The 25,563-nt window shown below is 38.0% G+C and overlaps 1 protein-coding gene across 1 annotated transcript in view; it reads right to left on the bottom strand.

The window, feature by feature from the left end:
• Positions 1-25,563, bottom strand: part of LOC136874446 (fat-like cadherin-related tumor suppressor homolog) — a 671,031-nt gene that overhangs the window by 268,456 nt on the left and 377,012 nt on the right. Inside the window, exons 12-14 of the mRNA XM_068227805.1 lie at positions 19,790-19,976; positions 16,277-16,505; positions 9,016-9,268 (exon numbers count right to left, since the gene is read on the bottom strand). Coding sequence (XP_068083906.1) covers positions 9,016-9,268; positions 16,277-16,505; positions 19,790-19,976 — 669 coding nt within the window. The remainder of the gene's footprint in view (positions 1-9,015; positions 9,269-16,276; positions 16,506-19,789; positions 19,977-25,563) is intronic.

The raw sequence follows: 25,563 nt of genomic DNA, 5'->3' as shown, positions 1-25,563 counted from the left end.
CTATGTCGTCGATATAACAATTAATAAATTCCTTCACTTCACTAGTAAGGCTTCTATCCAATGCTCTCACCAATACGGCAGAACTATTCTTCAATCCGAATGGAAGACGACAGTAGGCATATGTTTGGTTGTTGAACATAAATCCAGTCAACAACCGTGACCTTTCCTCGAGGACAATGTGATGGAAAGAAGCCGTGCAATCCATGGTCGTAAAGTACTTCTGACCACGAAATTTCTTTACTACCTCCTTGATCTTAGGAGCCCTATTGTACTCAGGAATAAGTTTTCCATTGATACTTCGCGCGTCTAAGCACAGCCTGAGTTTCCCGTTGTTTTTCCTTACGATTACAATTGGATTCACATAGGGAGTGGTGGTTTTTATGATTATTCCATCGTCTAACATTTGCTGGATAATCGTCTTCACTTCACTGAAATATTTCTCCGGCACGTCATATATTTTACCCATGTATGGAGTCCAGTCATTCACTATTATCTTATACTTGAAATTCGGAATTTGCCCTGGTTTATCATCGAAAACGTCAATGTATTTATTGATAATTCCGTACAGTATTCTTTTTCCTTTAGGTGGTACGTCGGCTTGAGCAAGTGCCTCCCATATCTCTGTTTTTTCACTATTTTCTTCCTCCATGGTTATGATTTCTTCGATCCTTTTTGTCATTTGGATGTCTTCTTGCAGCTCTTCATCTTTCTCTACCAAAACTGGATTCTCTTTACTCAATAAGTCGACTTCCTTTCCCTCAATCTTCAAGTATTCTTCAGGATGTAACATGTCTTTAAGTTGGATTGTTTCTAAAGTTTTATTCCCATCATTCTCCCTAATAGGGAATCTAATTTCACAACGTTCCATATCTATCGTCATTTGGGAAGCCATCATGAAGTCTATTCCGAAAATTATATTATATTTTATCTTCTTCATTACTAGAAATGGGTGTTCGAACTCGCGTCTACCCATTTTTATTGTTAAATATGCTTGAGTCTTGCATTCTACCGATTTATCTGGAATGACACCCCTGATCTTAACTCCAGATACTGGTATTATCGGTATTTCCATCCTTTTTGTCAGTTCTTGAAATAACGTATTTGACATGACACTAATGCTGGCCCCGGAATCAACCAAGCAGTATATTTTGATTTCTGCTACTCTAACCAATATTACTGGCAATTTAAATGCTGGTTCCTTTGTGTCGCATGTCTCATCTCGAACCAAGTCTTCTGGTCGGATGTCCCAGTGATCAAATTGTGTTATAATCCAACTACGAATTTTGACAATGTTTCTATTTTCCTGGTCATCTTCTTCTTCCAACTGAGTTATTATTCCATCGGCGTTTTTTTTTCTAACCGATGGTTCGGAATCAGGCGTACCTCTCTGCGTATTGTTTTCTCTAAATTTCTCCTCTCCTCTTTTCCTCTTATAATCTTGGAGCTCGAGACTCTCTGCTCCTTCGAGGTCTCCATTGATATCTTTGTCTCTAATAGCATCCTCCCATCGTGTCTTATTCTGCCTTTGCTCTCTAAGCTCTTGTATATACCTTCTATTTTCTTCATTTCTATTATACTCATTAGGACGTCGTTTTTCATTATACCATCTTCTGTTTCTTGGATAGGGTTGGCTCCTATTTCTATTATATCGAATATTGTTCCTGTATTGTGGGTTACTTCTTTGATCTCTTGGTTCCCATCTCGCAGGTTGTTCTCCGCTGCATCTACAACAATGTCTTTTTCGTGTGTTATCTTGAGTGTTAAAATGATTCTCGGTCCTGTCTTGTTCAGATCCGCTCACTCTACCGCTTGTGCTTTCATGCCTAATAGTGTTAATCGCTTCTACTTGCCTAATATTTCTGGGATTTCTTTCCACCAGGCATGATGATGTCATATCAATCTGCCTCAGCCGTTTTTCCATGTCTACTGCGGTCTGTATATCCGTGGCCGCTAACAACCTCTGTACCTCTAATGGTAGTTGTCTCTGTATAGTCTTGATCGCTTCTAATTCACTCGGTGCGCAATCTAAGTCTTGGAAACGGTGAAACTGGTAGGAAAAGAAATCGGAATACCGTGTTTGCCCTGCATTAGAAAATTTCCTAGAGTAGAGCTCCAATCTCAACTGCTGTTGTATTTCTGAGTCCCAGAATTTTCTCAAGAAAGCAGCTTTAAATTCATCGTACGTGTGGAAAGTGTATTTAAATGCTCGAAACCATATATTCGGGTTCCCATCTAAGTGCTTCTCGATTATGCGTAATTTCTTTTCTTCCTGTATTCTCCCTTCTCTAAAATATTCTTCGATATCTCTAAGGAATTGTTTGGGAGAGATCTTCGCTGAACCGTCGAATTGCTTGGGCCGATCATCATAATTTTTAATGATATTAATAATGGGAGTGCTATCACTCTGGTTGCTTCCGTTCATCATATCCAAGTCTCGCCTGTTCGAGTCGATTGTTACTGAAGGTGTGTTTTCTCTTTCTTGTACTTGTGTTTCCATAACTCTTTGCCGTTCCCTTGAGTTCGAAAACACAGATTTTGCCGATTGGTTTTCTACCCTCATCTCCTGAAGTTCTTTCCTTATTTGTTTCATTTCCTCATCGGTCTTCTCCATCTTCCGCTCTGAATCAGCCTTATCAGTTTCCATTTTCTCCTTAAGTTCATTTATTTTGTCGGCTACCTGATCTGAAGCTCGGTTAAATTTTCCTACTAAGTCTTGTTGTTTCAGGCTTAGTCCTTCCATACCCTTCGCTATTTCACTTATCTTCACATCTTCTAATCTCTTGATAGTTTCCTGTCCTTCAGTTATCTTCTTCTTTATTTCATTTACTTCTTCCCATTTCTTCTCATTACTGCCTTTGATTTCCTCTAGCTTGTCAGTCAGTTTGGCAATTTCCTCATCCACCAGTGCTGTGATGATATTTGGATTCTGTACCACTTCTGCCCTCATTCTGTTTATCTCCTCTCGCATCTCTTGGTTTTTATTTTCCATGGTTTCGGTCAACTCGGCACGCAAACCTTGTATTTCATTTCTGACTCCAAAAAATTCTTCAGTCATCTTTTCCTGTTTCCCTTTTAATTCTTGGATCATCCCTTTATGTTCGCTTTCTATTCTGCTAACGATTTCCTCCATAGTCTCCTTTTGCTTCAGTTGCCACTCTTCCTGTTTCTTGTCCAACTCCTGTATTAGTTCGTGGCGTTCTTTTCTCCTTTCTTCAACTTGCTTCTCATATAATTCCTTTATCTCCTTTCCTCTATCCTCAATTTGTTTTTGTTGCCATTCTATTAATCTTCGTTCCTTTTCTGCTCGTCTTCTTTCCTTCTCCTCTTCCTGTCTTTTCCTTTCCTCTTCACGTTCTTTTTTCTCCTTCTGTTTTTCTTCTTCCTGCCTTCTCTCCTTCTCTTCGCGTTCCTTCTTCTCCTTCTGTTTTTCTTCTTCCTGCCTTCTCTCCTTCTCTTCTTGCTTTTTCTCCTTCTCTTCGCGTTCTTTTTTCTCCTTCTGTTTTTCTTCTTCCTGCCTTTTCAAATACTCTAAGAACCACATCGGGGTTCCCTCATGTCTTTCCTGTATTTCTCTCATTTCTTCTTCCTGACCCCTTCTGGTCTGTATTCTTCCTTGCATCGCCATGTTTCCGTCAAGTAAAATTCTATTTAGTATGCTTTCATTAAATCCCTAACAATTCTTAAATTTTCCTACGGTACTCTAAATTTCCTAGCAATCCTCTAAGTTCACAGGGTATAAATACACATACATATATATAACACAATTCACAGCTCCTTAAACTACTTATACTAAAATAGTCTCTTATGTCACTATTGTGCACTAGGTTAAAGTTTCTTGTTTCCAATCACTTATGATATGGATGGACCTTGCTGGAAACAGCATCATCTTACCAGGTAGACCATGAACAACTAGACCATGAATTCGGATTTTATCATTTTGAATTCACTCCGGAACTGATCATAATAGAAGAAAATAAATTATTACTATATGGCATTTAGCCTACCTTCTACATACACAAGCCTACATAGCCTTTAACATGTGCAATATTTTTTTAAATAAAATCAGTTAAAATTAACTCATATTATTAATATGACCAGAGGAAAATAAACACTTAACAAACCTCATTCACTCCTCAACATTGACCATTTCATTTAATATGACTTTATACTCATATATATTATACCCCCTTCTCCATCACAGACTCTCGTCATATATCTTGCAAACATTACAAACCTAATAAATCCTTTCCATACAATATCTCTACATATTATTATCTATGTTGATCAATATTATCTGAACTTATTGTATTCCATAACAATACGTTCCCACGGCGACTTCTCTTCTCGGTCACAGTATAGGAACTAGCTGAAATATTCTAATATTCAATCTCTTTCTTGACGATCCCGCGGTGTCTTTCACTTCTGGTCACCGTTGGTACTCCAATTTAATGCATTATACTCCCACGGTGTCTTTCTCTTCTACTCACGTTGGTGCGATAACTTAATGTGCTTTCCCGCGGTGTTTTTCTTTTAAATAGCCTCACGATTGGGCAGCAATTAAATGTGGCCGCGGAGTATTTCTCTTCAGTTAGGCCCCACGATTGGGCAGCCAATTAAATGTAACCCTTTGGTCAATGCAACCTTTCCCGATGCCTCAATCTATGTTGCTGCGCCACAAAAGGCGCAGGATTTAATGCAACCAACGGGTTAAACATTCTTTGCCCGATACCTCCATTCTCTAACTCGACACTTGGCAGCCTAGTTTGACGAAATGGAGTCGCTCAGCGGATACCTCAGGGTTTAATTATGGCTAGTAGGACCTGAAATCCTAATGTAGAATTCGCTTAACGTGGATCCATGAGAAATCCGACCCACGGATGTCACCCATCGTTATTTACGACATTATAATAATCACCGCCAACTACCTTATTAGAGTTTTGACCTCGAGAAACTTGCCATGGTAAAATGAATACTTAATTATACGATTCCTTACTTCACTATAAATTAACTTACAATCTAGACATTAATTAAAGAACTCGTGACACCAGCAATTGTAGAAAAACAACCAAATATTTATTAATAAAATACTAAATTACTAATTTCCATATTATGTAACGCAGTATTCAAATTGACTGATAATATGTATGAAAATAAAATTGAGTCAGCGCTGGCTCGTATGATAAATAAAAAATAGTATTCAGTATTTAAATTAATGAAATGATCAGTTCCTTTGTGAAGTTGAAATTCAAAAATTACACATTTACAACAGATCACTGGACCTTATCCGAGTTCCACTTCGCATTTTAAATATAAGTAAAACATCGACACAATAAACTCGTTCCGAAAGTTCACTTTCTTTAGTCTTATTTAAGCACTCTCACCTGGATACAATATCCAGCCGCAATGAATCTCTAATACACTGATAAGTCAAGTGTAAATAAATTGGAATTCGTTTAAGTAGCTCTAATGGAATTTTAGGAAATCGAAAATAAATCTGAATATTTTAAATTAAATTTTAATAAAATCCGAAGTCATGATTTTGTTGCACTGCTCTCGTTGTGCGTTGAAACTACATATGAACTAAGGCATTCCTTCCTAGTGCCTGTTAAATTCAGCTCCTACTCTTGCCTTTCCCTAGTTGAAGTTCATAAATAAAAATGTACGTTCAAACGGAGAATATTTACTGATCTAGCTATCTATCTAACTTCAGCATAATCTTTGGCTGTCCCACACATGCCCTTGTCGGTTCTATGTCCCATTAAATAGTTATATTTCAATAACATTCAACCACAATGCAAGCTACACTACTCTCTTGCAAATAACATGGAAGCGCTTAACTGCGAGGTTTGGCAAACATCATCTTATATATATATATCGCTGTCGTAATGCTTTTGGTTATCTACAGCTATTCAAAGTCGAAGTATTCTAATATTCATTATAAAACATCTACACTGAAATGCAATTACGTCACGAGCATACATCTATAGTAATACATGCAGTTCGTACCTTGGCTTAAGTAGCTCCTGCGGTGTGGGCACTCTTACGCAAATAAAACATATACTTCACTAGTAGTGTGGCACAACTTAACTTGCAGGTACACGATGGTCCTGCATCGCGTAACAAACATCTCAAATCACTATCCATAACTCGTAACTTTCCTCAATTATCATATTCATATTCTCATTATAACATCAATCTAATATCAGCACCGTAGCCTCCATAATAATATATCGCGTTCCAAACTTGACGACTACGTAAAACTACCACACTGTTTCTTAATAAAATTCACAAGTCGCAGATCCTCATAACCTATCGACGAGTTCAATGCCCCTTTCTATGAACCAACAAATGCGTAATTCCATGTTTCTTTCTACACCGCGCACATCCATTCGTGACGTCAACTTAATTCATTACATCAATGAAATCTCTATAATCTCTCATTATGTCAATTCAATCAGCTGTTTCATATTTCTCTTCAAAACTCACGCTTCCTACAAGTATTCTAGCCGATATAGCATAACTTCTGCTATGTTATTAACTCGTAATTATGACTTAATTATCTCACACTTAGATGATAATCATCACTTGCATTGCCTTCTTATCGGCCTACAATTAGCCATCAGCACATACCTAAGGTACATGTGTAAGCAAACCAAAAATTATGCAATAAAATGTTATGAATGACTTAGCTCGCTCATAGTTCTCCCTGGTCCAGCTGTTCCATTCCCATTGGATGTAGATGGGTCTTCGGTTCGGTCACGGGTAAGACATCTGGAACGTCATCCGCTCCTCCGCTCTGGTAGTATTATATGGTTACCCGTCGCCTTCCTCGTCATTTCCTGGTCGTATGGTAAGATGAATTGTTCCCAGGTCGGTCCATCATGTGAATTCAGTGCATCATCTTGATCATCTTCTTGACAATCTCAAAATCGAAGCTAGTAATATTACGATATGCTGCCATTTTACTATTGACGTCGTTTATCCTTAAATTTTAATTTATTTCGTAGCTCCTCGTCGTCTTCGCAATTTCTTACGTATCGACTTCAGTACTTTTATTTTCGTCTTAACCGTTTGAATTTTGGTGAAGACTGATACTTTATTCTTATTTAATCGTCGTATTCTTTCCTTTCTTTTATATGCGCAGTCCTTTTCTTCTCCAAATCAAATATTACGATTACGGTGATTGCGTCCCCTCTCGATGCCGTGCAAATTCCAAGATGAAGATTTTCAATAATAAACTTTTTCTATTTTTTTTTGAAAACAATACTGTGCACCGTCCACTGTCCATCTTACTCGAAAACATTACCATTCCGTGAAATATATGGCCCTCTGAGACATCATAGCAGGCGACTATTCCATGCTTGCTTTAGATTACTAGGCCCATACCTTAGGTCGGCGCCATTTTGTAATCTGTCGTGGACGTGCGAACGAGCACAACCTTAAATTGTAGTTAGTGGGACGTAAAACCAATAACGTTATTTTTGTTCTGAGCTAAGGTATCTGAACTTAGCACGGTTCTATTTGTAATGATATGATATGAATTAAAAATAATATTTTAACATAAAGATGTTTTATGGCTAGGGGCCATGTGAAAATTTCCATCACGAAATTAACGATACAAAATGTGTGATGCAATATTACCTAATGACCGTGCAGGCTGTGATGTGAAATGCTGATGGATGGGCATGACTGAGAGACATATAGAAGGCTCTTTTATTAAAGAGGGCTCATCTCACCATACTCTAGAGAATCGATTATTTCATTCATGGTAGTTTTATAGGCCCAAAGTCAGTTTCACCCTTTCAGTGCACTGAACCCTATACCTGTCTACTCCAAATTCCGTATAGATGTGTCTTTTGAAAATGATTCATTACATGCAAATAATTTCATTGTTATCAATTTGAGTGCCATTTACTGAAAGATATAATTATGATCATTTGATTTATCCAAAGGGTAATTTGACATCATTTTTTAATTCCATTTTTTACTTCCAGAATAATTCCCTGTGGTTCATATTCCACTTAAAACTGGAGGTCCCAGGATCACAACACCAACAATCATACAAAACTACAAGATTGCTTTTAATAATTGTAATTAAATAAATAAATAATATATTTATTTAGCACATGGCCAAAAAATTACAAACACATCACAATTAGGCCTATACTTTAAAGGAATTATTTACAAATTCAGTGTGTTGAACTATTTATATCATCCACACATGACACCCTTAGCTGGGAAAAATCTAAGGGGTTTCTCTAAGATATTGTAAGAGGACACTGTCCCACAATGTTCTGGACTGTTTGCCTTGTTGTTCCACAACCACATTCTACAGATGGAAGATTTTTGTACGTACGAAATAGGTCAGGAGTTGCTGTTGCTTCATGTCCAAAGGTTTAACCTATTCTACATGTGACACTTCAAAAGCAACAAATGTCATAATAACTTAATACAAATAAGATCTCTTCAACTCAGATACACCAAGAAAGGGCTTTACCATTGTGAAAAGAAATTAATGCCAGCCCCGTGGTCTAGGAATAGCATGCCTGCCTCTTACCCAGAGGCCCCCGCTTCGATTCCTGCCTAGGTGAGGGATTTTAACCTGTATCTAAGGGCTGGTTCGAGGCCTACTCAGCCTAGGTAACTACAATTGAGGAGCTATCTGATGGTGAAATGGCGGCCCCAGTCTAGAAAGCCAAGAATAACGGCCGAGAGGATCTGTCATGCTGACCACATGACACCTCATATTCTGCAGGCCTTTGGGCTGAGCAGCAGTCACTTGGTAGGCTATGTCCCTTTGGGGTTGTTGCACCATGGGGTTTGGTTTTGGTTTGGCTTGGTTTGGTTTGAAAAGAACTGAAGTGTAGAGGTACCGTACAAGATGGAGAAGAGCAAAAGGAAGTTTAACTTAGAGTGAATATACATTAATATTGCTGTTGATGTCAATAATTATCTTAAATAACAAAGCAACAGAATTTTAACCGATATATATTGGAAGATGAAATTCATTCTTACCTGTGCTCGAGTCAATATGAAAATAATTTCTTGGTAGACTTTCAATAATGTCATAGCTCAGAAGAGAATTCAGCTCTGAGTCATCATCTTTAGCCTTTATGACAAGAGGAGTGCTATTGTTTGTAAGAACAAGTGAGCCAACAGGTGCAGATTCACTTATGCTTCCAGAATACAGACCTTGAATAAATCTAGGAGCATTGTCATTGCAGTCCAGTACATGTACTATAACATAGCAATGAGCTTTAGCACCAGCCTGGAATATAAAATACAGCACATATATTTATTTACTTGATAATTAGATAAATTCTCAAGTGGCAAGATCTATGAAAATTTAATTTTTATGACCAAACTGTACACAGAATAATCATTTAAGGTACTAGGTCGTGTTCAGTGCATATAGTATACCATATTGAAGAGATTTTAAGTATGGAAATTGGAAAGTTGGATCGGGTCCAACTGGTGACTGATGGCCATTTTTGTTTTGTACTTAACATCTTTTCAATATGTACTGAATATGGCCTAATACTTTGAAAGTCTATTTTAAGTGGCAAGATCTACTTTCAGAAAGTTCTATTAAAGGCAAATAATAAAATATTGATAAAACAAACAGGTTAACAAATGTTAGTTACTATCAGTGCCATATACTGAGGGCTACCAAGGCTGTCAGTGAAGCCCTAATCTCAAATGAGAATGATGGAAATCTCAAGCACATTATTATGTAAGCATCTGACACATTGTTCCATTTATAAAACTTGAATGCAATGAGATAAAACGTCGCTCGTATTACTGAGTGCAAGGCATCGGAGAAAGATATTGCAGCCCAGACACTGCATCCTTCTCCACTCGCTTTGCCCCGCACGGCTAGCTGCTAAATGCTTAGGTGCAGGGACTGGGGGAATAGGTGTGCTAGGCTTCGGTCCGTCAGATCGTCACTGCTAACGAAGGAGATTTAGCTCAAAGACTTGAAGTTCTTTGGAAGTTTCCGAATTGACACATGCATTCCTCATCGTATATATTGTACTTCTTCATCTCATACTTCTGACTTAATTATACAGATAACAGAGTACTAGTCTTTCACTTCCTTTTGCTTCTACATCCTTGTAGAAAGACAGTGAAGGCTACTGTTATAGGAGTAATATAGTTTTCTTTTATAGGCTGATCTGCTAAAATACGTAGGTAGTTTGAAAAGTTCTCGGAATGTACTAGAATTAACTATCTTACCTCGGTGGAACTGCTTTTATTTTTCAACATATTCTCCCTGTAGACTAATGCATTTGGTCCAGCGATGTTCCAATGCATGGATCCCATCTCAAAAATGAGATTCCTCCAGGCCTGCAAAATACCTCTCCAATTCGGTTGTCAGTTCTTCCCTTGTAGAAAATCTCCGTCCACCGAGGAAAATGTTCAGCTTGGGGAATAGATGAAAGTCTGATGGTGCCAAATCAGGTGAATAAGGTGGATGTGGCAACAATTCATACCCCAGTTCATGAAGTTTTGCCATGGCAATAACATTTGTGTGCGGCGGAGCGTTGTCCTGATGAAAGATGACCTTTTTCCTTGCCAAACCAGGCCTTGTTTAGCGTATCTTTTCCTTTAGTTGGTCTAGGAGGCTTGCATAGTATTGCCCTGTAATTGTTTGGCCAGTAGGAAGATAATCTATCAGCAGAATGCCTTTTGCACCCCAGAAAACTGAGGCCATGACCTTTCCGGCCGAACGCACTGCCTTTGCTTTCTTTGGTGGTGGTGAATCAGCACGTTTCCACTGCTTTGACTGCTGTTTTGTCTCTGGGGTATAGTAGTGGAGCCAAGTTTCATCTGTAGTCACAAACCGGTGCAAAAAATCTTGTTGGTTGCACTGAAAACGGGCCAGACTTTGATCGGACATTTCCAATCTGGTGCGTTTATTGTCCAATGTCAAGAGCCGCGGCACCCATCTTGTGGATAATTTTTTCATACCCAATTCTTTGGTTAAAATATAAGACATCCCTACGGCTTCAGCAATCTCCCGCACTTTCAGTCGACGATCCTCCACAACCATTTTATGCACTTTTGCGATAAATTCTGGGGTTGTACCACTTTTTGGCCATCCACTACACGGATCATCATCCAAGCTCTCCCGACCAAATTTAAACTCACTGGTCCACTTGGCAACAGTTGAAAATGAAGGAGCAGAGTCCTCCAGTGTGTTCTGAAAGTTGGCATGAATTTCCTTTGTTTTCATACCTTTCTTTACAAAATACTTAATCACTGCTCGAATCTCAGTTTTTTCCATTGTCACAAATCACTACGCGGGAACAACAACAAAGAGTTGTCACTACCACACTCCTACAGCTAGAGCACTGATGCGCCACGTGTTCACTCACAAAGGATGTGTGATTATTGCACGGGAACCTTGTTGCTCTAGCACTGACATCTAGCGGTGATTCCGAGAACTTTTCAAACCGTCCTTGTACAATATTTCAGGTTTAGTGTTCTCTTTGGTTGGTTGGAATTGAACCTGTGATCATGGGTCCGACACCACCACTAATACACCAGTGAATGATGGGTACGACTGCTGGTAATGCTGAAAAATTCAAATAATAATAATTTTTTTACAAGCTGCTTTACGTCGCACTGACACAGATGGGTGTTATGACAATGATGCAACAGGAAAGGGATAGGAGTGGGCAGGAAATGGCCGTGGCCTTAATTTAGTTACAGCCCCAACATTTACCAGGTATTACTGAGTGCAAGGCATTGGAGAAATATATTGCAGCCCAGACACTGCATCCTTCTCCGCTTGCTTCTTCAGGGCTGTTGACAGTGGGGTTCGAACCCCCTCTCTCCCGAATACTGGATACTGGCCGCACTTAAGTGACTGCAACCTATAGAGCTCAGTAACAATAATAATAATAATAATAAGAAGAAGAGAAGAAGAAGAAGAAGAAGAATTGAACCGGGAGGTACACCTCTACGCCGCACATTTAAATCTTGCGCCTAAAGGAACTCCGCTACTGGAGGAACTGTGAACTTGAAACTAGACTTACTTAAATATTTGCTCACAAGATGTCACCACTAAAATCTGATGGAATTTTGTTATTGTGAAGTTTGCTGTACTGTGTGAATTTCTACTTGTTTTGTTTGCCCTTCATCGGGAAGTTTGGACATTCTTCCATAGATGTCACTGCAAAAAAAAACTATGATCATGCACCTTGGTGCGAAGTGAAAGAACTTTTGATTTAAAGAAGTTTGGTATTCATAAGTTTTATTTACTAATTGATGTACATTTATTTTTGGGTTGGCAATATTGATCTTTTCTTTCCGCCAGTTTTGAATGTAGCCAATCCCAAATTTCTGTAAATAATTTTCAACCTATCACAGACTTCTTCTTTCATTTTGAGTGTAACCTTTAAACCAACCAATAAATTGAGAGGATGTGGCGGGTTTAATCTGGAATGGTCTCGAACTTTCCCCGAGGGTTTTTAAACTGCGGATTTTCTCGTCTCTTGGCCTTTAATATCTCCATCATTGCCATAAGACCTATCTGTGTTGGTGCAACGTAAAGCAAATAGCATCTCCACTGATCAGGTGTTGATTATTGACAGTAGCAGAGACCAGGGCAGTAGCATTTGAAATAGCACTGAAAACACAGCAGGCTACTCTGTTGGCTATTGGCTGCAGCTCAGAATGCTTAGGGCTTGACATTCACTAAACAAACTATCGAAAAGCGGTATCCTAAGTCTAGTTGTAGCCCATGTCTTGTCCCCAACATATGACACTGGTTACTGTTACAGAAAATAGAAAGTTGTAATGTTGTTATATATCCCAGATATCACAAAATATGATGTCCACTTGACTGGATAAACCATTTCATTCTGTGTTTAATAATGTCTTTTTTTTTCAAATCCTATATTTCAATGTTTTATATATATTACAAATTATGTTCAATCGATTGGCAAGATTTTTCTCATCCTCATGCACAACATACAGTTACGATCAAAATTTGGCAATTAAGAAAGATAATTATGAAAAATGTAAAATACCAGTATAATATGATTTGGTTTGGAAAACACTGTCTCTATGAATGAACCCAGTGAAAAATGGCATACAGATGCTGGAGACTTCATGTAATTTGTGATTACATTAATGTATAGTAACTTGTGCATGAAAATTCAATAAATACACGATTTTTCCAAATATGATGCAAAAGAATATTATTTGTTTGTCTGTTCTGATTGCTAATGGCCTTAACATATGGCAGCTTTTTGGAGTCCTAATTAAAAGTCAATGACACTGAGTTGTTGCATTTAAACACTCTTAACTCTTTGCATTCATTTGTTGGATATGTTATGAAATATGTTTATTCCAAGAACAGTCCATGTTCATGACATCAGTTATTACTTCTTTTCTTTTTCCTTTTTTTTTTTTTTTTTTTTTGTTGCAAGTTGTTAACGTCGCATTGACACAGATAGGTCCTATGGCGATGATGGGACAGGAAAGGGCTACTCTAAATTACTCTAAGTTATAATTAAAACACAAGACTTGAAACCTAAATAAGTAATTTAAAATTACATAAAATAAAAGAAACATGACACAAAAGAAGCACCTCTTCTTCTTAAAATTCGAATAATGTCACTAAAAACAATAATTCAAGAAACTCCATTTCATAACCTTAAAATAGGAGTTTGGTATGTTGAAAATGAAAATCCACAGCTTGTTTCCAGTAATTCGACCAGGTCAGTCATGGAATTAATGAAGACCCCATCTAGCAGCGAGGATAGGAATTGTGCCGGCTGCCGAAGCCTGTCGTACTCCTTTGGGGCAATGATTAATGACTGACAAATTAAATGAAATGATATTAGAGAGTATTGGTAGAATGAAAGATGACAGGGAAAACCGGAGAACCAGGAGAAAAACCTGCCCCACCTCTGCTTTGTCCAGCACAAATTTCACATTGAGTGACCAGGATTTGAACCACAGAACCCAGTGATGAGAGGCCGACGCGCTGGTGTCTGAGCCACGGAGGCTATAGTTTGGTATGTTACTAGCGCTAAAAGAATTGTGGGCCAAATTTGTTTGATGACACCATTAATTCTGACCAAGAGAGAGAATTAATACTGAATGAGTATTTTGCTCAACTCAGTGAAAAGAAAGGGTCGCTCAGATATTTCCAGCAAGATGAGACTACAGCGCATACCTCTCATAATTCTGGAAATGCAATGCGTTATGTTTTCAGGAACAGAATAATTAGTGCAGGTTTACGGCCAGCGAGTTCTGTTTGTAGGGTAGTTTGAAAGAGAGAATGTACAGAAGTATCTCCTGCAGTACAGAAGAACCAAAATTGCAATTCCTGAAATATCATCACACGCTACAACGATTGTCTACAGGCTGAGGGAGAGCATTCTGATCACTTACTGTAATGGGGTAAGTTATATTGTCTTTCTGTTCAGTTCCATGACTAAATGGTTAGCATACTGGCCATTGGTCCAAGTGGTTCCACATTTGATTCCCAGCTGGGTCGGAGATTTTAACGTTCATTAGTTACTTCCTTTGGCTTAGGGGCTGGGTATTTGTGCTGTTTTCAGCATTAGAATTCATCTTAGGTAGAGCCCCATCCTCACAGATGCACAAGTCACCAATATCAATTGAATAGGTGGACCCTTCTCTACACTTTGATAGTCACCAATATGTCAACCCAAAAGATCTGCACCAGACCTCTTCGGAGAGCGCCCACACCATTATTATTGTCTTTCTACCTGTTTTTCAATCTGATTCTAAGTTTATGGGTTTTCTATGGGCATACAGGAATGGTGTGACTGTTACTGAAAAGTAGATGCTGCTATGAGCAGCAGTAATAGGAAAAAATAAAAAAAATAAAAATGAAACAACAGAGAAATGGCAATCCGTCCGTCCGTCCGTCCGTCCATCCAACCATGAACATCTACATTAGTAAGTTATTCCAGTCCCTAACTCTCCTTTCTATAAATGAATATTTGCCCCAATTTGTTCTCTTGAATTTTTTTTTTCTCATATTATTATCTTTCCTACTTTTAAAGACACCACTCAAATTTATTCATCTACTGATGTCATTCCACACCATCCCTCCACTGACAGCTCGGAAAATACCACTTATGATAAATATGTTGATTCCCATAGGAAACCTGAAATATTTGTTCCGAATGAGTAAATTTATAATACCAATATAGCTAGTCCGTTATTGGACATTATAAATTTACCAGCTACTTTGGGCAGCTTGTCTCCTTTCTCCCAAGTCTTCCCAGCTCAGTCTTACTCTGTACTCTGCCCATGAAGGTATAAGTCAAATATTTTGAAATTTTTATGTGTGCTTAATTGGTAAGTTTTTAGTCTCCATCAATTTCCTATGCATATGTATTAAATCTGTATTGGATAACATTCCATTTTCCTGTTATACTAATCACTGGTAAAAGGCATTTGGTTTATTTATTGATAATTTTAATTTAATTATACTGCATAATAAACAACTCTATCTGATCAAAAGTATCCAGACACCTACTCAAAGACTGTCGTCTTTCCTTGGATATACTGCCTGGTCCACTGACTGGTGGCAGTGTTGTTTATACTACCAAATGTAGCAATTAGTGTTCGCCAGAAAATGTGCAGTTTATGGGCAGGTGCTTAGGCCTTGAACCTCAGTCCTCGTATCTCCTGATGTACATTCATGGGGCTAGTCTTACAATTAGTGGCATTGCTGAATTTGTTGGTGGTAGTATCAAATAATGTCGTGCAATTTTCCCATACCACCTGCTTGAATGTTTGACGGTCCCTATTGGGCAACATATGTGGCCTCCTCAGTCATGGTTTTCTTGTGGTTGTACCTACCTAATTCCACTTGACAATCACAACTCTGGCAGTCGACTTGGGCAACTTGAATCACTAAGTTCTTGTGCTCCATCCATCCTGCAGACACCACATAGCACTGAACAACATTGAGCCCTCAGCCATCTTTTATGACAGCAGTGGTGGTAGTAGTAACATTGAGGTTTTACTTTAAAGGTACATACGGGTGTGCAGATACTTTTGATCAGATAGTGTATGCTATAATATTTTCAAGAAAATACAATAGTATTTTTCTTTTTGTGATCATGCACTTCCTCTCTGCTTATAACCTACAGAAATTCTTTACTTGCTACCCCTACCTGGAATTAGATTATTATGAATTAACTTATTATGCCAATCTACATGCAGAATATATACCATAGTATATCTAAGTTCCCTTATTAGTTACTAATATGTCACTAACCATGTTTGTAGCTTCAACTGTAAGATTGTAGACACTTTCCATTTCATAATCCAACTGCTGCTTTGTTAAGATAACGCCGGTACTTGGATTGATGAAAAACATATCATTTTTATTCCCACCAACTAATTCAAAGAAGAGAGAGGATGTACTTCGTGCTTCCACGTGCTTCACAAACGTTCCAGTGGGTTGATTCTCATATATTTCAGCAGCATTCTCTTGCTTTACAAATCTGGAAATGAGGAAAATACAAGTACTCTACAGTATATGAAGAAATTTAAAGCATGTATGATATAATGTAATGTCAGTCTTCATCTTGCTCTCCAAAAATTACTTTCTTCTTAAAATTGGTGCAAATGTTTTAAAGGAAGTGATATTAACAGCACAAAACTAAACCAGTTTACAGTCGTGCAAACTTCATGAATTTAGCAATAAACGAATATACTAATTTAATGCAACAATTTGATGACAGGTGTAGCAAGGAACCACCATTCAATATTGATTGTTGTGTATACAAGCTATTAAGTTGTCTTCAGATATATACGGTGAGTCTCTTCTGTATGGCAAAAAAGCAAGACGGTGATTCAGGATATGATAAACAAGATAACAAATCCAAGATATACAGTCCAGTTCACTACCACTTTTGTACTATTACTGTATGCTGCTAAAACAGCAATTGCACATCCAAACCTCATTCTGGTGATGCTAAAGCAACTGCCAGTCCATACTAATGCTTGTAACATATGCACTTCAGGTATAAATGTGATTTGTGGATGTGTACAAGACCTTTTTGTACTGCAAGCTGCAGGCAGACTGTTGATGAGTGTGCTTACATATAAATTATAAACATAAAAGTTTTCCACCTATTCAATACATAGTTATATTTACACTGCATGTATTTACATTACATGGGACTAGTTTCAACTCTACTCGGGGTCATCATCAGCCATATTTAAACAATATATACAATATATGACGAAATCTTAAAACATGTTTCTAATGAGCAGTAAGAGCAGTATGAAACAAATATATAATTAGCACTATGATGTGTGGTTGAATTTAAAGAAGTGCTATGGTGCTAAAAATGTTGCATATTACCAGTGACAATAGGTGAGCAATATATAATACAAGTACACAAATACGTTAAAAAGTCTGGGTATAGAAGTACAAATGAGATGCTCTATGTTGTGGATCAACTTGAGTAAATTTTTTTAGACACATGGTGTTTCAGATAGAATTCAGTAGGTCCTGGCAATACATTACGGTTGTGGACCAAGTGTTATGGTACTAAGACTAAACACAATATAACGTCAGACTTATAATAAAAATATACAAGTATGTACAAATGTTTGAGTAACACTACCAGCTAAGCTGCACATACTGCCGAGCAAGGTCCCATTGTTCCACTATGAACAGAGAGTTCCACCCATTCATATCACCATGTACAGTGTCTACTTATAACTCCAGAATAATTCTAAAACTTCATATTCAGTCTGCACAATACCAACAATCAACTCTGAAGTCATATCAACATAGCTTGGTTACCTAATACACTAAGTATAAAAATTGCTGCTTAAGCTGATACAGTGTATAACCAACTCCTCACAGATTCTTCTAGTATCATATACACATTTGTTACTCAAACATTTTGTGACCAAATTAGTAGGAAAGTTGAAAATTGTGTAAATTTGATTTAAATCATCCAGAAACACTTTCAGGAGGATAGAGAGAATTCCAAGGAATTAAGCAAGCTCAAGAAGTCTGCAGCAGAATGTACTAGGATGTACCAGCAGCACAAAAAGTGGAAGTGCCAAGGCAGTGGGATGTGCCATAAGACCTATCTGTGTCAGTGTGACTGTGGCGCTGAAAGTCAGACTGTCAGGCACAGGGTTCAAGAATGCGCACAAAGATCTTACAATGGCAAACTAAAAGACTTTTTCATCATAATGCCACAGGCACTCTAATATATCTCTAATCTAAATGTACAATTTTATAAATAACACTTTCAAGGAAGTGGAAAAGAAAAGAAAACCTAATGGAGATCTAATACTTTTGGTGGCCTCTGTACAATCATCAAGACTAGATGATGTGTTCAAAAAAAAGAATGGAATACGACACAAACAGGTCATTTACATAAGGAATGCCATTATTAAAAAGAGGAATTGTTGAGCAGCAGTCGGAAAATGTACAAAATGCACTGAATTCAAAAAAAGTTTTGACAACATATTATTATTATAATAATAAAAGTAGAATTGCACACAAATTATGCAGAAGTTAGTCATTTGACTACGATTTTGTGCAGTAGTCTATGAATGATTTCAAACGCATTTCACATGTCACTACATGATATCGGCCACAGTATTTATCACATAAATCACGTACACAATTTTGTCCTGGGTCGTGAAAGAATTTCAACTTACATAGTTTATGATGGTAGCCGTGTATTGCCATAGAGTTCACGAAGTGACAGAGTTCTTGATTTGTACCTGTCCGTGATCTATTCAGCATTGCCTCAGTTGTATAGAATTTGGTCCAGATTTCCTTTCTTTTACTCTCCCTGTCTTCCATCAACTTCCTCCATCCATGTATAGAGGGCAGATCGAATTTCATTCACAGGTCTTCCATTAAAAATGTTTCACCCGCGAGCTCGTAAACTAGTCTTGACTTTGTATATTTAGATACCCCAAGGGCAGCCTTCAAGAAGCGGGCTTTGACATTTTCCAGGCAAATGAGGTCCCTAGTGTTTAGACTCCCCCGGTAAGCATAGGGATTATTTTCATTTCAAAAATTGCCAAACATTTAACCTCTTGAGTAACAAACAAATATTGTAAATTGGCTGTAGTAGTTCTTTCCTCTGCTAATGTCTATAACTCTGTTAGAGACAAATTTTAGCAGGTCAAGTGTATATACGTAACAACAACAACAACAACAACCACCATAATAATAATAATAATAATAATAATAATAATAATAATAATAATAATAATAATAATAATAATGTTATATGATTAAGGTCCCACTAACTACTTTGATGGTTTTCAGAGAAGCCAAGGTAACGGAATTTTGTCCCACGGGAGTTCTTTTACATGCCAGTAAATCTACCGACACAAGGCTGACGTATTTGAGCACCTTCAAATACCACTGAATTGAGCCAGGATCGAACCTGCCAAGTTCGGGTCAGAAGGCCAGCGCCTCAACTGTCTGAGCCACTCAGCCTGGCAGTGTATATAGGGTTTGGAGTGACTGATGCTATCAACTGACTCAGAACAGACAGGTCAAGCAGGGTTATCCTATGTAGCCTACATATATAAAGAAAGAAAAGTATAGAGAAGGATACAAACACATGCACAGAGTTTATAAAAACTAACTAACTGACTGACTAACTAACCATAAAACAGTCATGTAGAGTATTGCTGGAAATATTCAGTACACCACTTATAGAATAAAATATAAGTATGAGCCTTGAGGATTGGTTCAAAATCATACAAAAGCAAGCCTTCCTGAAGCAGTCATTACCTTGGAGAAGCATTATCAGCCATAGTAACCATGATGTGCACCGGAACTGTAGATGTCAAGGAGGGTGATCCATTGTCAGTCGCTTTTACAATTAACATGTATTCAGACATCACACCCAAATCCAACTCTCGAGCAATTTGAATGGTTCCAAGTGCCGGATCAATGCTGAATACATTACCAATGTTTCCTAAATGAAACAACATAAAATTATTATCTGTTTAAGATCTTCTGTATTCTCTGAAATGAAGAATCTGTTTTATTCTCTAATAAACATAATTTTTAAAAAGTTTCAGTATTGTTGTTACCTTTCTTTATGAAATACCAAAGCTATCACTACAAAACTAGGTTTCCTAGAAGGTTCTGAATAGTTTCTTACACAAAATGAAAGAGTTTTAACAATAAAAATAACTTTATTCATCCATCAGAATATTTACAATTTCTTTTATTATTTACGACAACATTTCTGGCAATTTTAAAATTATATTCAGAGTGTAACTGGGTTGTTTTCAATCATGGGTACCACAAAGGGGATGCAAAGGTATGCAACTGCACCCCTCTGGTTCATGAAAATGGTGGGCATAATTAGGAAAATCCTCTCAAGCAAAACAGGTAAGGAATGCAGAAATTACATGCAATTAATTGAACTAAACAGGACATACTTTACAGTAGGTAATAAAATGCCTTAAAAAATTCTCATTCTGTCTTTAAATTTTCTCAGACCTTCTGCTCTGCGCTTCCCCCTAGATGACCCGGAATTGCCTCCCCCCTCCACCTGCAAGATATTTTGCCAGTGCCCATGATTTCAAAGTAAACATGTCACTTGAGCCCTTTTTGGAAGTTTTGTAAGAATTATAAAAACCACCAAAAGTAGACGATGTTATTGTTTTAAGAGGAACATATATATTTTTATTTTACAAATTGGTTTTATGTTGCACCGACACAGATAGGTCTTATGGCGATGACGGGGCAGGAAAGGGCTAGGATTAGGAAGGAAGTGGCCGTGGCCATAATTAAGGGAGCATTTGCCTGGTATGAAAATGGAAAACAATGGAAAACCATGGCCAACTCACTCGGTAGAAACAAATAGGCCCCAGCAAAAGAAAGTAGGACGGTCCAATGTTGGGTGTGATAAAGTTCTGCAGCCAATCCCATGTAACTTTCTATTGGCAACCATATCTCTCATCCTGGTTTATAACTACACTCCTAGTTGCCTTGGCGGATCAATGGTAGAGTGTCTGATTCATGGTCCCACGTTCGTGGTTTCGATCCTGGCTAAGGTCGTTGTTTTCTGTAGGATGGTCAAAAATTTTGGCAGCCCATGTTATTGTTGTTGGCATGTTAGAGATCTCTGGGGCACACTCCATATCTGTTGCCTACATTATACTAGCTGTCATGACAAGAGCAAGTCCAAACATGGACCATACTAGTTCTACTATTATCTGCTAGGCAGCATTCGTATGACCTGTCTCGCAGGTTATGCACGAAGAATATTTTATGAATTTACTTTTTCTAATACCTCTAGAAAATATTTTCCGAAGTTCTGTGATTATGGCTTACCTCGTAAAATATGACTGCAGATGATTAAATTTTTAAATGCTTGAAACGATTTTGATGTAAACATGTCACTTAAACCCTTTCTGCCAGCTTTGAAAGAATTACAAAAACCACCAAAAGTAGATGATGTTTTGTTTTAAGACGAACAATTTTTTTTTACAATTGTTTTTACGTTGGACCGACACAGATAGGTCTTATGGCAATGACGGGATAGGAAAAGGCTATCAAAACTTAAAAAATAAGGCCTGTTTCTGTCATAAGGATGTGTGATTTCTGGAAGAAGTGATCCATTACAAATTTCCTTAATCGTGTTGACATTAACTGAGCAATTAAAAGTTACAACTCTAATGATCTGAAACTTAGTCTGTTCAACTTTTGATACTACTTTAGTTGTGAGGGTGATTAGTTCTGCACCACTTAACTGTTGAGTAAAGTAGAATGCGTTGATAGTCGTCGCAACAAAAATTGCTTGTTAGTGATTTTATCACGCCTGCCTACTTTTTTCTATTTCAACTTCGGTGTATCCGAGAATAAGGAGTCCCCCTCTATCACGGTAATGGCTCTGTAGAGAAGCAGAGGAGCTGGTAGAGGTTAGAGCACTGTCTTGTCCTTGGGGTGGGAAACTACCCCTAAAGGCAGAGGAACTACTTGTGGTCAATGGCGTAGAAAGTCCTCAATGACGGATCAGGCATATGAGCACTCGATAATAACTCTAATGGCCGGGAAGGCGGATGAAGGCTGAAGCAGACTTGGATCCTCTAGTCATCATAGTATCTGTGCCACTGGGTGAAGGATTGTGAATCTATCAAGGATCGTGTGATTGTTGACATGCAGCAGCATTCTCACATTAAAAGATATCATGCACAGGCATCTTCTGAAGATCGGTACCAGTGTAACAAGTCCTGCGGTGATTGGGGAGTTACGATGGGGACAAGACTGTGTAGTTTGGAAGCTCCTAGTGACAAACCAGCACGTAGGTAATGAACGTGTGACTGCCACCTTGCTTAAGGATTGGCTGTAAAGCAATTCGCGTGCTGCATTCGTGACTGAGCAGGCCTATTAAGGATCCACTCTGCTCACCCAAAATGGAGAGAGGGCTAGAAAAGATGCCCTAAACATAGTCAGCCTAAACACAACCTGATTGGTAAGCCGCGCCCGGGGGAACACCATATGTGGTCGAAAGAAGCTACATATAAATTATGGAACTTGGAACATCCACACTCTAACAGTCATGACATTGTCATCTGGTGTGATTATTTTCCACAATAATGGTCATACATATGTTGTGAGGATCATACAAGAAGCACTAGTGAAGGAATGATGGTAAGTTTTTCCAAGGAAAGATAGTGAATTTAACCCGCGATTGGTCGCTATATGAGATTTTCTCTCACATTATTTTTTATTATGATATTACTTCACAGTGATGAAAGGGAGGTGACTGTTCCCTTTGCTAGGTGAGTTTATAACTGTCATGAGTAGAGCGATTCACATTTGAAGGGTAAGCACCCCTCCCCTAGTCAGAACAAAGGTTCCTATGTGTCCGTGCGCGCAGCGTGAGAGTTTCTCTCATCGCGCGACTAATGACGTTGGTGTTATTTTGAAGTGGAGCGGGAAACTTACTCCTGTTGTACGTGTTAGTATTTGTATTATGAGCACTTCTTGTTTTTGAAAATGTTGTTGTGTTCAGAAAACTTGCTTTGTAAGTAAATATTTCTAGATATAATGCATGTGTGAAATTTTATTTTTTACAACTTCAGGACAGAAGTCATTTTTATGTACATTGCATATGTTATTTTAAGTAGTAATTTGTGTCTTGAATAAACAGCTAATCATGTTCGGCTCCATGGCTAAATGGTTAGCGTGCTTGCCTTTGGTCACAGAAGTCCTGGGTTCGATTCCCAGCGTGGTCGGGAATTTTAACCTTAATTGGTTAATTTCGCTGACACGGAGGCTGGGTATATGTGTCGTCTTCATCATCATTTCATCCTCATCATGACGTGCAGGTCACCTACGGTCGTCAAATCAAAAGACCTGCATCTGGCGAGCCGAAATTGTCCTTGGACACTCCCGACGCTAAAAGCCAAACGCCATCTCTCTCTCTCAGCTAATCATTTCCTTTTTTTATCTAAAATATATAAAGTAGATTTTTTCTTTTTTTTGCTATTGTGCTTTACGCGCACCGACACAGATAGGTCTTATGGCAACGATGGGACGGGAAAGGCCTAGGGATGGGAAGGAAGTGGCCGTGGCCTTAATTAAGGTACAGCCCCAGCATTTGCCTGGTGTGAAAATGGGAAACCATGGAAAACCATCTTCAGGGCTGGCTCCAGTGGGATTCGAACCTACTATCTCCCGAATACTGGATACTGGCCGCACTTAAGCAACTGCAGCTATCGAGCTCGGTATATAAGGTAGAACTTGCGTTTCACTTAAGTAGCCCCACAAAACTGAAAAATGTCATATTTATTTTGATGTGAGAGAAAGTCTCACGCGCGACCACTCATGTTACATTTCGGCTAGCAACCACTCGCGGGTTAAAGAGGCTTCACATACTTTAGAAAGTGAATTAAAGGGGAATTCAGGACTGTACATGAAACCGGCAGAAGTAAACAATTTCCTACTCTATAAGCCAAAGCAAGTTTGTAGTTTTAAATTACTGTTGATATCATGACCATAGCCATAGAATCTCAATTTTTCTTTGGAGTTTAATCCACAGCTAAGTGATTTTTCAGTTTAAAATTCCTACTCTTATTGGCTGGGTTTGAACCATGGTCGTCTGTCTGAGAAGCCAGTGATGACACCACTTGGCTATCATGTGCCCCTTACCCACTCCCCTAGATATATATAGCAACAGAAGACTAAAGAAATGATGTGTGAGGTATATCACATTCTTATTATTACACATGCAACTGAAACTTGGCCAGTGAAGGAGTATGTAATGTGAAAACAGGTAGCAGGAATGAAATTTCTGAAAAGCATATCATAGAAGATAAGAACATCCTTCTTCACTGGCCAAGTATCAGTTGCATGTATAATAATAAGTATGTGATATACCCCATAGATAATTTCTTTAGTCTTATGTTGCTATATACGAATAAAATTAACGGTTGAGATACAAAATGAAAAAAAAAAAGATCTTATGGGTGAATTAAGAGGAAATGCCAAAATAAGTATTGTAATTACAAATGAAAAGAAAGAGAGGTCAATGAACACCTAAATTACGAGTGGAATTGTTTAACCTTCATCGTACTTATTTATGCGGGCTATAACAGTCCACTGATGGATGAAGTATCAGCAAGCTTTGTGCGCCCATGCGGATGAAATTACTATCGCTGTGACATTTTAATTTGTACCTTCTTACTAAAATTGTTGAAGAAATGAGGGATCTGAATTAACAACTTCTAATAAAGATTGGGTTATTCTGAATGGAATGGGGAATCCAGCTATTGTAACTGATTTACATAACAATGGTTATAAGATATTATAATTGCTGAGACAATTTACATTTCAATGACATTGGAATTTTTGTTATGTACAGTATGTGTATAAGAAAGCTAATGTGAGTCACCAATTAGATATGGAGCACGTGTAGTACATAATATCACAATATATGTTCCATGATCAGCCTAGGTCAGGAAAGAAATCATATGTTGTACTGGTGTGTACACAGATCACACTGAGACACTTTCATTTGCAGAAGTGACAACAGTATAAGGAAGTACTGTACTGAGTTATTTTGTTTTTATCATACGATACACATCTTTGAAATAAACAAAAGGTTTCAGAAACTAGAATGTAAGAACATAGTTCTCAAAACTTGCTTTTCATGTGGCAGATCTTGAAACAAGCGTACATCCATAATACTACACCACATACCTCACAATGGAATTTAAATTTTTCTGCCCTCCTCTTCTCTGAGTACACTTTGCACCTGCAAGATGTATCCTTCATAAGCCAACGTTTGGATCACTTCATGTCAAGATGAGAGAGAGGTACAGTGCTTGTACTTTATCTGCTACGATGAGTGGATGGTTGGTCTGGGTTCATGTCTTGATCAGCATGTGTTAAATTTCTAAAAAGAAGCTCATGAAATTCTTTTTGAGACAGCTTGGTGCCATAGGATCAATGAATGATGAAGGCATTCAAAATAACAATGTTCATCAGGTGGAAAAATAGTTTTCAGGTCCACTTCCATGTTTGGCAGGAAATGCCCTAACTAT

Source organism: Anabrus simplex, chromosome 5, assembly GCF_040414725.1.
Source record: "Anabrus simplex isolate iqAnaSimp1 chromosome 5, ASM4041472v1, whole genome shotgun sequence".
In the NCBI taxonomy this organism is placed as follows: domain Eukaryota; kingdom Metazoa; phylum Arthropoda; class Insecta; order Orthoptera; family Tettigoniidae; genus Anabrus; species Anabrus simplex.
Note: the sequence above shows the minus strand (reverse complement) of the source record. Positions and strands in the feature narration are given on the sequence as shown.